Source organism: Leopardus geoffroyi, chromosome B2, assembly GCF_018350155.1.
Source record: "Leopardus geoffroyi isolate Oge1 chromosome B2, O.geoffroyi_Oge1_pat1.0, whole genome shotgun sequence".
In the NCBI taxonomy this organism is placed as follows: domain Eukaryota; kingdom Metazoa; phylum Chordata; class Mammalia; order Carnivora; family Felidae; genus Leopardus; species Leopardus geoffroyi.
This window is the reverse complement of record NC_059332.1, coordinates 77,010,778-77,024,420: the sequence shown is the minus strand read 5'-3', so window position 1 is coordinate 77,024,420 and position 13,643 is coordinate 77,010,778. Positions and strand designations below refer to the sequence as shown.

Sequence of the window (13,643 nt, the reverse complement as noted above, 5' to 3'; positions counted from 1 at the left end):
TGAAGTTGGACGCTTAACCAACTGAGCCACTCAGGTGTCCTGGTGTTGTAAATTTTTTAAAAAGTGTTTATTTATTTTGAGAGAGAGAGAGAGCATGTTCATGCATGTGAATGGGTGAGAGTCAGAGAGAGAATCCCAAGCAGGCTCCTTGCTGTCAGCACAGAGCCTGACCTGGGGCTTGATTTCACAGTTTGTGAGATCGTGACCTGAGCTGAAATCAAGAGTTGGACGCTTAACCCAGTGAGCCACCCAGGCACCCCAGTTTTATTATATTTTTAATTGTTTCAAGATTCTAGTATATGTATGAGTTTCTGTGAGTTGGTACTTTAATACAAAGCCTTAAACATTTACTGATTTCTCAGGGACAGATGGAAAGTTAATCAGGTTAACTCTTCACATTTGAATCCATAGCATTTTAAGCACTGTTATTTAAAATGTCATGGTGAGCTGGAAAAAATATTTCACAGCCCTTTTTATCCCATTCTCACCTACTCTCCTATAAATCGTCATATTCTCTTTATTTAGGTGAGAAAAATGTTCTTAGGAGTGTATCATTCTGCTTGGGCTTCTATAACAAAATACCACAGACTGGGTGGCTCTAACAACAGATTTATTTCTCATAGTTCTGGAGGCTAGAATCCAAGGTAGGTTTCATTGTGAGGCCTCTTCCTTTGGCTTGCAGATAGCTGTCTTCTCACATGTGCTCCTGACCTCTCTGTGTACCTTTGTGGGAGGAGAGAAGGAAAGAGCTTGCTTTCTCTCTCTCTCTCTCTCTATCCTTATAAGGGCATCAGTCCAGTTGGTTAGGGTCCCACTCTTATGACCTCATTTAACCTTAATTACTTCCTAAAAGCCCCATCTCCAAAGATAGTCACAAGGTGGTTTTGGGCTTCAACATACGAATTTTAGGAAGGCACAGTTCCATCCATAGCAGTGCCTGAGCTCTATTTAAAGAAAATGTGTATAAAAATCTACACATACAAAATTAATTATTCATATTATCAAAGGAAAAGGAACCAGATGCAGTCTCTGTTGGCAAGGCATTTTATATTCACTATCACGTTTTATCATCCATCATAGTAACTGTGAGATGGTATTATTCCTATATTATAGGTAAGGATATTGAAGCCAGAGAGAGTAGTGAAGTTAGAATTCAAACTTCGATTTGTCTCTCATCTTGTCCTTGTTAGTGTTGCCCATAAAAAGAGCTTTTATTTCCAAAAGTAGTCACTCTTCGGATCCTTTTAAAAAGTATGTTCCCCAGTCATTTCATATATTTTACTTTGTACATTCCTTCCTATCTTTATGTGTGTTCTTTTGTGCATGAGCTTCACATTTTGAAATGTGTTGATTAGAAACAACTATCAGTGTTTCTGGTTGAGGGGATAAAATGAAATTAAATAGATGGGAAGACATTTTCAGATATTTAAAGGACATTAAAATTGTGTTTTAAGTATAATTAGTTATAGATATCAGAAGATCCTGAGAAATGATTGAAAGCAACCACTTAAATGATCATTTTTGACTTAGTAAAAACCATTTGATTTTATTGTAGAAATATAAATAGAAATCTAATTTGCTTCTGTTTTTAGCAGTGTGTAATGATATATACACAAATTGTAATTTCAGATATAGTCAACATTGGAATAAAAATGATTGACTAAATGAATGAATGAGCAAATGAATAGTTCTTGCCAGCTCATTATACTTCTGTGTCAAGGAGTATGCTGTCTGTAACGTACCCAGTTATCTCTTTGGCAGTGCTGGATACACAAAGAAGAAATCTTTAACCTGAGGCCCATGAGCTCCAGTGAAAACTAGTTTGTTTGTTTTTTTTTAATTTCACTTTTGTTAATTTGATATTTATGATTTTTTTTTTTCTATCAAACACTCTATGTAGTGGAAGTATTTGTATTCCAATGACACCCTATTTACATAAAGCAGTGGCAGGCAGGATTTGGCTCTCAGGCTGCAGTTTTGCTAATCCCTGATGTTGAAGAACAAAACAAGGGAGAAAAAGGAATACTGTTAGAAAAGTTATAATCACCTTCATATTAAGGAACAAGGGAATTAAATTTTTGGAGAAAGGCAGCTGTCCTTAGGGGTAACTTAATTGGCCTTTTGGTTGCAGAGAAGTTAAAGAAGAGTCAAACACTCTGTGTAATGAAAAGGGTGTCTTCTGTAGGTAGAGAAATCTTAATTATCTGTATTCTCTGGAGGGGTGAGGCCAGAGAAAAGGACTGTGTGTGTGGCTTTTGGACTGAGTGAGGAGGAGGGTGGCAGAAAGGTACAAGGGAAGGAATTATACACAGTTCATTCAGTTTATTCGTGTGTAGTGCACACTCACCCATGTGCCAGGCAGTTTTAGATAAGCTAGGGATATTATTTGTGCATTTAGAAGCCTACATTCAAACTCCAAGAGACAGACAATAAGATAAATAAGGAAATTATAGTATCTTACAAAATAAATGCTCAGAAGAAACATTTTGAACTGAGGAGGGGAATATGGGGGAGGGTTGCAGTTTTAAATGGCGGGGTCTGGGACCTTGGAAAAGACTTGAGGGAAGTGAGAAATCAGGTAATGCAGGTATGTAGGAGTCCATGTTCCAAGTAGAGAAAATAGCACATGCAAAGGTTTGAGTGGGAGAGTGTTTTGTAGGAAGAATAGCACGGAGATCAGTGTGGCCACATCAGGGAGAGTGAAGAGAAATAATGTCAGAGAAGTAATGGGAAACCAGATCACAGAGGGCCTTGTAGGCCATTGGGATAATTTATTGTTGCTTTTACTGGGGGTGTGGTAAAAAGATTTTGAGCCATTGAGCAACACAGTCTTGCTTAATACTGTAAGACATCACCTTGGCTGCTGAACTGAGAATGTTGGGAACTGACTAGAGTGGAGCAGAAGTGGAGACCAACTCATTTAGGAGGCTGCTGAAGCAATTCAGAAGTGGCAGTGATTTGAAGCAAGGTAGTACTTGTGAAGGGTGTTGTGTGCCTCTGTGTGTGTGTGTGTGTGTGTGTGTTGGGAAGCAAGATTTACCCAGGGACATAATGTGAGTTTGAGAAAACGGGAGCCACCAAGGATGACTCCCCTGTGTCCCCTGAAAAGATGGTGGGGCTTGGGCCCTTATCCCCATTTCCTGTGAATGTGACCTTATTTGGAAATAGTGGTTTTTTTTAGGTGACTAAAATTAAGTCATTACAGTGGGCCTAATACAGTATGACTTTGTTCTTATAAATAGGGGAAATTTGGACATAGAGACAGACATACAGAGGGAAAAGAATGTAAAAACAGAGGGAAAATACCAGCTATAAGGCAAGGAATGCCTGATGCTACCAGAAGCTAGGAGAGGCTTGGAGTAGATTCTTCACGACAGTCTTCAGAAGGAAACAACCTTGCCAACTTGATCTCAGGCTTCTGACCTCCAGAAGGGTGAGACTATAAATTTTTGTTGTTTAAGCCATCCAGTTTATGTCAATTTATTACAGCAGGCCCAGATAACTAATCAGGAAACTTTCCTAATTTTGGGAAGTGTAGCCATGGATCTATCCATGGACCACAGACTCCTCAAGGGAGCAACTTTTCCTAATGGGCAACTGTTGGCAGTCTCAACTTTCTTCTAAGAAACCCTGCTTATTCTTTGTTAGAAACTGCTGAAGGCAGTTCTGGCACCAAATGGATTTAACGGATCCATTTGATCAAGACAGAACAATTGGTTTATTTATCAGTATGCCTGAAGAAGATTCTTAGATGCACAGCCAGTTCAGACAAATTAGTTAAATCCCCAACATTGTCCAACTTGGGCATTTTTATTTTTAGTAAACAACTACAAGCCTCAAAACAATTTCTACATTAGATTCTGTATATGAAAGCCAGAAAATTTAAGAGTATTATTTAAAATATCCTTTATTTACTGTTTTCTCTTATCTAAAAATTGCATGCATTTTTCTTCTTGTTGTTTTGGCTGAAAAGGGGGCTAGGGAAGGTTATCAAATGGCAAGGGACTTATGATCAAGAGAAATGATACCAGTGATAAACCATCAAAAGTTTTCCTTCAGTTGTATTGTCCCAGGTTATAATGTTTGCTTGAGAGAAGAAATAACTACCAAAGACAAGGAGCATATCTTCAGTTTTATTGCACAATTGAATCTACAGCTGTAAAGTGTTTGAGGTCATTTCTTAAACCACTGCACAATATATGCACATATATTTAGAAAACTTACAAAAATGTTCTTTAAAAATTTGTGCTCTAATAGGATTCATTGTATTTTACTGGCCAAGCATAAAAATATACTCCAAATGCACCTTTCTCTAATTTTCCTCTTCCAATCCTATTGACATTTGCTTATAGCTAATCTGTATATGCATAGAACTGAGGGCATTATTTTACTGCAGCAGCCTTTTTAAAGATGTTATAAAATTTTTACAGTATAGTTTGTATCAAGAGTACTTAATATTTGTAAACATTAACAAACACTCCCTCTCCAAACCTCTAGCTGCTGTTTGCTCACCATTTTTTTTTTCATTTATTATTTTTGAGAGAGAGAAAGCATATACAGGGGAAGGGACAGAGAGAAGGGAGAGAGGATCTAAAGCAGGCTCTGTGCTGACAGCAGGGAGCACGACACGGGGCTCCAACCCATGAACCATAACCTGGACCGAAGCTGGATGCTTAACTGACTAAGCCACCCAGGTGCCCCTGCTCACCATTTTTTAAGGTGAAGGCTCCCATTTCTCACTGAAGTTTATGCAATGCTGAGCAGGCTCGCATGGTCTCACGACCGCCTTAAGCAAGTATTTGTTCTTTTAGTTATAAATCATTTCATCAGTCTGGGTGTTTTCCTGAACACCCACTCAGGGGCTCACTCCCAGGCAGGAGTTCTCATATTCATACTTGAGCATGACTTAAGAGTGTCCAGATTTGCAGGCAGATCTGACTTCAAACTTATTACGTATAACACTTAAAAATCCATCCTTGTCTCCCCTCTGAGTTTTCCATAACTGGGGTGGGGGATGAGAAGGGAGAGAGAGAGAGAGAGACAGAGACTAGGGTAAGTGCTGGCATCTTGCTGGGGAGAACAGGTACAAGTTTAGAATCACACCTTATCTTAAAAGGTTCTCATACCCTCACATTAGAAAGAAGGGTGGAAAGAGCACAGAGGCAGAACTGATGGAATCTCATAAAATTATTCACAGGTAATACTATGTATCAGGCACTCTTCTGCTACTCCTTAGCAAATATCTCTTTAACAAATCTAAATGCCCTTTAGCTCTTTTTCTTCCATAATGTAAATATGTCCCGGGTGTCCTGTTCTTCCTTTTCCTTTCTCCCTGCCCCTGGACTATTTTTTGCAGGCTCTGGCCTTTCCCATTATCTGCTGCTGCACTGTTTGTTCTCTGACTTGTTAAAGGCATATGGGTGGTACAGGAGAGAATGCTGCCTGTGTTTAGTCCATGAAACTCAATGTAACAACAAGACCTAAAAAGGGAAAAGTTAGAGATATGAAATAAAGCAGAGACTTGTCATCCAGGGGCTTGATGCCATTGACACTTATGGGCAGAGGAGACCATTAAGTATCTTTCTCAACAGCAACTGGATGTAGTTGAAAGAGTCTGGACTTGAGGTCAGAAGACCTGGGTGCAGGTCTTAGATTTGTCACTTTCAGCTGTATGGCTTTGAACAAGTCAGCTCTTTCTGAGTTTCAATTTCCCTGTCTGCCAAATGGGAAAAACATTGCCTGCCTTGCCCACCAAAAAAAGTTATAGGCATCAAATAAGATAAAAACTGCCTTGTAAAGGATAGAGTTCTATGTAAACATAAATTGTTTGGTGGATTAAAATGGATATTAAAAAAATGATTTCTGTGGTTTAAAATTGTTAATATAAGTTTTATTAAAATTTGCATATGTAAACTAAAGATGGTTGGCTTTCCCCTCAAAGGGCTCATTTTCATTTTTTCCTGTGTGTTCAGTGACTTGCTGATCCTGAGTAATGATGTCAGTGTCTTCATTTACAAGCCTCCAGCCTCAGCTTCTGGGGGCCAGCAAAGATGGTCTGTGCCATCACCAAGCCAGTTCCTAAAATGCAGACTTGAATCTCACTTGAAAAAAAAAAATGCAGTTCCACACATTAATGGCAAGAGGAATTTTTGGCTACTGGTATAAAACAATGCTCACTGCCAAAAAGGAAAGAAATGTTAGAGAAAAGCTTCCACGACAATGACTTCCTGCAGAAAACTTGATCCGACCTTCAACTGCTGGATAAATTACTTTCATTTTTAAGATATATCCAGAAACCACGTTGATATCTTGGTCACCTGGAAAAATATATACATTATTTTAACTACAGAATAAGTAATTACCAATTAAGAGTAAGAGGTGGGAAAACCAACGTATTTCTCTAAAGTCTTTTGTAATTGTAAGAGGGAAGATACTACTTTCATAAGCAAGGATAAAATGTCACAAAAGACAAGAAAAGTGATTACAGGTGCAAAGAATTTGATTGCTTTTTCATGTTCCAGATGTGAAATGTGCCCACTGTTGACTACTAGACAACTGGAGGGAATAGTCATCTCAAAAGGTTGTTGACCTTTAATATTGCTTTTGAGCCACTCCAAAACAAGGGCACTAGGGAAACGGTTGAGAGCAATTAGTTGAGACATAAAAGTGGCTTCCTTCTGCTTGCCTGGTCAGAAGTCATTTTTGCATAATTGACAGACAATGGAGACTTCATTTCCAAAAGAGAGGAGACCTGATAAATACTAATTGCCTATAACTACAACAAACCCATAGGGACCAGACAAAATTTTGTTTTAAAAATACCACTCAACAGATCATATATCTGATAAGCAGTTAATACCCAAAATATATAAAGAACTCCTAGAACTCAAAAGAAAAACAAAATAAAAATGTGATTAAAGAATGGGCAGAGGATCTGAATAGATTTTCCAAAGGAGACCTACAGATGCCCAACAGATACATGAAGAGATACTGAACATCACTAATCATCTGGGAAATGCAAATCAAAACCACAGGGATATCCCTTCTCTGTTTAGAATGGCTATTATCAAAAAGACTAGAAATAACAAGTGTTGGCAAGGATGTGGAAAGTGCACCCTTGTGCACTATTGGTGGGAATGTACTTGATGTAGTCACTATGGGAAACAGTATGGAGGCCCCTCAAAAAATCAAAAATAGAACCATTGTATGATCCAGCAATTCACTTTAGAGTATCTGAAGAAAACACACTAATTCAAAAAGTAACATGCGCCCCCATGTTCACTGCAGCATTATTTATAATAGACAAAATAGGGAAAAAACCTAAGTGTCTGTGGTAGATGAATGGATAAAGAAAATGTGATTCCACACAACGGAATACTATTCAGCCATAAAAAGAATGAAATACTGCCTTTTGCGATAACACGGATAGACCTTGAGAGCATTGTGCTAAATGAAATCTATCAGAGAAAGACGAATACCATCTCCTCTCACTTGTATGTGGAATTAAACAACAGCGACAAAACCAAACTTGCATATATAGAGAACAGACTGGTGGTTGCCAGAGGTGGGGGTAGGGGGGTAGGAAAAATGGGTGAAGGGGGTTAAAAATCCAGACTTCCAGTCACAAATAAGTCATAGGGATGTAATGTACAGCATGATGACTAGAGTCCATACTGTATTGCATATTGAAAGTTGCTACAAGGGCAGATCTTAAAAGTTTACCTCACAAGAAAAAAAAATTTGTGACTATGTATGATGTTAACTAGACATTGTGATGATCATTTTGCAATACATACATATATTGAACCATGTACACCTGAAATTAAAACATTGTGTTCCTTGTCAATTATACCTCCGCAAAAAAAATACACTAGTATTTTTAAAAAGAACTCTCTGCAGTGGTTCTCATCCCTGCATTAGAATTGCTGGAAGAGTCTTTTCCCCAACACAATTATATTGGAATCTCTTAAAAGCTGGGGCCAAAGTATTGATATTTAATTTAAAATGTTCTCCAACTAAATCTGATGCACAGCTAGGGTTGAGAACCCTTAGGGCCAAGGCTTCCTCAGCCTTCTATGTGAGCTCCTCTCTCAAACTTAATCAGTCTGGGTTTAGTCTGCACAGCCCCCAGCCTCTGTCTCATATGGGACCCAAGAGGACACCTCTGTAAAGCCTGTGCTTCCATCGTCTTTCATGGAATGTACAGAAGTAGCTAGCATCTTTCCTGGCAGGAAGGCTGCCTCCTTTGCCCTGGCTCCGCTCTCCACCCTCCTTGAAACAAGAGGCTGAAACAGCAGGCCCACCACAGGAAAGCTGACGAGGAAGTACCAGAGCTCTTTTCTGGAGATGCAAAGTTGTGCACATGCTTTATAAGCACGCTGGCTTCTGCCCTAGAGAAGAGGAAGGGGTAGTATATTCCATCAATGGATCAATGGACTTCATGCATGTGAAGTGGTTCTTTTTTTTTTTTTTTTTTTTTTTTTAATGGCCCTGTGCTGGTGGTATCCTCTGGGCCTCTGTGGGACTCAAATCTACCATCAGCCGACTTCCATATGATTTTTAAAAGTGAGGTTGCAGTATAATGACCCTAAATGCTGCCAAAAATACTGAGGTCAGGTGTGGTTGTTCCTTTCAATACTCCACCAACCCAATGTGCTAAAAAGGGGGAGGGGAGCACAGCCCATCTACTCCTACCTGACCTATTCACACTAAAAGCTTCAAGAAAGCTTATAGGATTTTCCAGATCCAATCTAAAGTTCTAGAGATGAGGTTTCTCGTTAAGTGCAAAACCTATTGATATTTCACAATTTAAATAGCTGTTTATACATACTTAACAGAATTTTAAAACATTTTGGGCTTCGATGGGTGGCTACATGTGCCGAAGAGGGGTAGGGCACATATTCTCCAATGCAGTGCTGCTATTTTCCAACAAAGCAGGAGGGAGGCGGCAACAAAGGGGCAGGATCTGATTTCTGACACTGCAGTCCTGGCATCCTGAGTAGCTTCCCTCTTTGGCCCAGTTTTGTTCTGGAGTACTTTGGAGTAGGGAGAGGAAGAGACACTTGTGCTTACCAGAGTCGTGTCTTAATGCTTCATCTTTTATCATCTGGAATCCATCTCCACCATTGGCAAGGAAGCTTGGAAGGATAACCTTATATATCTCATCCATTCTGAGAGGCTCATAACTGGGCACTCGACACTGGGTGCAAAGAACATCCAATTTGACCACTCTGTCCCCAGGTTTTCGGGAAAGATCATACACCACATGAATTCCTAGAAAAGAACGAATCTGTATGTTTTCACTGGATCCAGAGGGAAATTTCTGTTTTCTAAGAAAGAGATTTGGCCAAAATATGGAATTGGGGCACTGGGCTTGGTTTTCACTGAGTTTGAGCTTGAGTGAAATTTCAGCAAGAATTGAGGTGACATTGCAGCATTTGGTTAGATTGCGTTTGCATTTCTTGGTTAGGTTTATCCTTGAGTCTTGGGAGGTCTGAGAACCACTGGGAGGAAAACTGGCTCTGCCTCAGTACGGGCAAGGGGTAACAGTGCAGGGAGAAACCACATCTTTTTAAAATCCTAAATGAGTTGGTCAGCCACTTGGTTCAATGGCTTTGGAAAATGAGAAATAGATGAGAGGTACAGAATATTTGTTCTAATTTTGAAGACTACTAAATGATAATAATTTGGGTTTGGATGACTTTCACAAGACATGTAACTACCCAGCACTGTGATGGAGCACCAAAACCCTGTTGTTCCCCCAAGTCTCTCCTGGAAAAGTACAGAATGTTTGGGTTACCCCACAGGCATTAGGCCATGGCTCCACCACCATCTGCAGCTCCCCCCCTCAATCCAAAGAGTTGGGGGTTCTGTACAAGGAGGACTTGACAAAGCAATCACACTATCAAGTGAGGCCCACCATCTACAGTAAAAAAAAAAAAAGGGGGGGAGGCAAATTATGGTATCAGTATCAAGGTTATAAATTTAACAATTAATTCGTTGGACTGTGGAAGTTATTATTGACAAAAGTGTTTCACATTCACAAGTCCTTGGCAATTTGGGAAGCATTTATTTTCATTCAGTTTTCACTGTGATCCATGAGATGAGCAGGGCAGATGTTTTCAGAACATTCAGAGAGGTTGAAGACCTGTCCCACGTCACAGTGGAACTAGAACCAGGTGTTCCGATGTGTCTATGTAGTCGGCCCCCCCCTCCCAGACATCATCCTTGCTAATACTGATTGGATATTGAATTCCTTTGAACCTCTGCATGGTACCAGGCAATTATGAATAGAACAGAGAATGGTGGTTTTGGTTTTTTTCTACAAAAGAATACTGAGTGTTTAAACAACTAAGATTTTAATAGAAACTAGACCTCAAGGCCGCTGACCTCCTTAGAGTCTGGAGGGCCAGCTCCTATAGTGAGTCTGTCTGACATCCAAATCAGGCGTAGCAACTACTGCTCATTGCCAAGGCATTGAGGCGTTGACCCTGACCTAATCTCAGTTGGTCTGGGAGCCCATGACCATTGAGAGACTATGCATTCATGTTGGGTGGGGGGAAAACCTAAACAAATCTATCAGTGGAGGTCCTGGGGAGTGAGGAACTAAGCCAACCAGCAGGACAAACCCACTTCACTTCAAAGGGTGACTTACCGCCCACCTGCAGGAACTCTCCAGTAGACTGGCCATAGCGGTACACACTGTGCTCAAAGGCCGCCTTCAGGGTAGAGCCTTTTAATTGGACCAGGTCAAAGGTTCCTCCGAAGGGCAACACAGCAGCCAGGTTCTCCCAGGTAATTGTGCCTGACGGTAGTTGTAGATGGGGTGAGAAGGAAAACAGCTTGAGAATAAGATTACCCCAAGACCAGCTTCCTTTAGGGTTGGTGGAGATGAGGGAGACAAGAGGCTATTGGAAGGCTATTAGTACAGCATCAGCTGTGTGAGTGGTTCCTGACACTCAGGGAGGGAATGGATTCAAGAGGCCTCTGGCCATGCTCTCAACCACTGGGCAAGATGGCAGGTGCTCATAAATGGCTGTGGCTCCAAAGTCACCAGTGCTCTGCCCTGGATCTCTGGCTTATAGCTGGGTCTTCAGTGGGTGTTGAGCATTGCTCAGTTCCTCCAGACAGGCAGTGTGTCCCTGCCACCTGTCCTTGTTTGACAATGAGATGAGCTTGGGGCTTTACACTGAGACTACCTGGTTTGACAGCAGATCAGGGAAGACTGCAAGAGCGGTTTGAATATCTGACTAGTTGGTTTGTTTTACCATGCAATATCCTGGATATCTGTAAATGCACTAAAAGAATTTAATACAGTAGGGTGTTGTTGTTTTTTTTGTTTTGTTTTGTTTTTGTTTTTTTCCAGCACAGAACATGGACAGTTTGTCCCTTTCTCTTTCCAGGTATCAAGGAGGCGGCTGTTGGTAATCAGCAATAATTAGTATTTGGCTTTGTGTGTCAGAAGTTTAGATCAAGATAGGGTTCCATTCACCCTCGCTCTCCACTCTGTGTGAATACATACGAGAACACACAAGCATGTGTGTGCCCTTCTGCTTAGGCACTGACTTGAGTAGCAGTTAACCGAAACTGGAGAGGCTGACATTGTGGTACATGGCTGACAGGACAGATGAGCTGAGGCCACCCAGGGGCACGGTCAGAGAGAGACCTGAGCTGACACCCTGAGCCTGGGAAGCATACCGTTGTTCCGCTCGTCAATGGGTGACCGAATGCCACCTCCATTTAGAATGCACATGGACACATGGTTCCAGGACACTTCATCCGAGTGTCTAATGTTGTTGTTAATCTGCAACAGTAGCATGAATTTACATTAGTTATTCTAGACCTTCTTCCATAGTATCAGTTTTAGGGATTTGGTTATCTCTACCATGGAAATAAAGCTGCTTCTTCCTGCTCCTGTGTTCCCAGAGATTTCTCAAGTATAGTCAGTCAGAACTAGTTTTATGCTCTGAGAAGCAAAAATAAGAAATAGTGACCAGTCCCGTGTCAGACTCTTAGAAGCAAGTAGCCCTGAGCCCCCTTTCCTAAGACCCTTCTACTCTCAGGCCAGTGGGCATTAGCAAAACTGGCTCTTGTGTCAGGACAGGACCTCCATGGAAATTGGTCCACCATACCTCTCCTTCCCCACCTCTTCCAGGCCCCACACTTGCTCCTGAAGATGTGACCTGAAAACCTTTCCACTCAGGACCTCAAGCCAACAAGATCCCTGGCCTCCATGTCAAATTTCCAAGTTGGCAATTTTGGAGGCACAGAGATGGCCTCCTGAAATGGGAGAATCCGTTTCATTCTTTTCTTTTACAAAAATATGTGTTTAGTTACAAGAAATAAAATGCATATATTCTCATTTGGAAAAAAAATAGCGCAAAAGCAAGTGTTTTCTTAACACTTGCCTCTGCCTCTTAAAAGAGAGGTAAGCACTGCTAACAGCTTGTTTCCTTCCAGACTTTTCTCTAAACGTTCCCATACTGGCTACTCTTTAGCTACTTTTTTTTTTTTTTTTTCAAAATAGGATTCTTCTTTAATATTATGATTTTTTAAAGTATAATGTATTGTCAAATTGGCTAACATACAGTGTGTAAAGTGTGCTCCTGGTTTTTGGGGTAGATTCCCATGGTTCATTGTTTACATATAATACCCAGTGCTCATCTCAACAAGTGCCCTCCTCAATGCCCATCACCCATTTTTCCCTCTCCCCCACCCCCCCATCAACCCTCAGATTGTTTACTGTATTTAAGAGTCCCTTATGGTTTGCCTTTCTCCCTCCCTGTTTGTAACTTTTTTTCCCCCTTCCCTCCCCCCATGGTCTTCTGTTAAGTTTCTCAAGATCCACATATGAGTGAAAACATATGATCTGTCCTCTGACTTATTTCACTCCGCATAATAACTTTCAGTTCCATCCACCTTGCTACAAATGGCATGATTTCATTCTTTCTCATTGCCAAGCAGTATTCCATTATAGATATAAAATACATCTTTATCCATTCATTAGTTGATGGACATTTAGGCTCTTTCCATAATTTGGCTGTTTTTGAAAGTGTGGCTATAAACATTGGGGTACATGTGCCGCTATGAATCAGCACTCCTGTATCCTTTGGATAAATTCCTAGTAGTGCTATTGCTGGGTTGTAGGGTAGTTCTATTTTTAATTTTTTGAGGAACCTCCACACTGTTTTCCAGAGCGGCCGCACGAGTGCAACAGTGCAAGAGGGTTCCCGTTTCTCCATATCTTTGCCAGCATCTGTTGTTTCCTGAGTTGTTCATTTTAGCCACTCTGACCAGTGTGAGCTGGCATCTCAGTGTGGTTTTGATTTTTATTTCCCTGATGATGAGTGATATTCAGCATCTTTTCATGTGTCTGTTGGCCATCTGAATGCCTTCTTTGGAAAAGTGTCTATTCATGTCTTCTGCCCATTTCTTCACTGGATCATTTGTTTTTCAGGTGTTGAGTTTGGTAAGTTCTTTATAGATTTTGCATCCTAGCCCTTTATCCGATATGTCATTTGCAAATATCTTTTCCCATTCTGTCAGTTGCCTTTTAGTTTTGTTGATTGTTTCCTTTGCAGTGCAGAAGCTTTTTGTCATGATGAGGTGCCAGTAGTTCATTTTTGCTTTTGTTTCCCTTGCCT

At 40.6% G+C, this 13,643-nt stretch overlaps 2 protein-coding genes across 7 annotated transcripts in view; one reads left to right on the top strand and one right to left on the bottom strand.

The window, feature by feature from the left end:
- The window catches only part of SNX14 (sorting nexin 14), a 102,977-nt gene that overhangs the window by 81,641 nt on the left and 7,693 nt on the right, over positions 1 to 13,643 (top strand). For 2 of the 5 annotated variants that reach the window (XM_045498941.1, XM_045498942.1), the window contains one exon: positions 526 to 4,548. In XM_045498941.1, coding sequence (XP_045354897.1) covers positions 526 to 636 — 111 coding nt within the window. In that variant the 3' untranslated portion in view covers positions 637 to 4,548. Of the gene's footprint in view, positions 1 to 525; positions 4,549 to 11,402; positions 11,911 to 13,643 lie in introns of those variants that run through there. The other 3 variants (XR_006717384.1, XM_045498940.1, XR_006717383.1) reach the window with 3 other exon arrangements.
- Positions 4,114 to 13,643, bottom strand: part of NT5E (5'-nucleotidase ecto) — a 52,538-nt gene continuing 43,008 nt past the window's right edge. Inside the window, exons 6-9 of one of the 2 annotated variants that reach the window (XM_045498948.1) lie at positions 11,698 to 11,803; positions 10,655 to 10,804; positions 9,073 to 9,273; positions 4,114 to 6,317 (exon numbers count right to left, since the gene is read on the bottom strand). In XM_045498948.1, coding sequence (XP_045354904.1) covers positions 6,154 to 6,317; positions 9,073 to 9,273; positions 10,655 to 10,804; positions 11,698 to 11,803 — 621 coding nt within the window. In that variant the 3' untranslated portion in view covers positions 4,114 to 6,153. The remainder of the gene's footprint in view (positions 6,318 to 9,072; positions 9,274 to 10,654; positions 10,805 to 11,697; positions 11,804 to 13,643) is intronic. The other variant, XM_045498949.1, reaches the window with a different exon arrangement.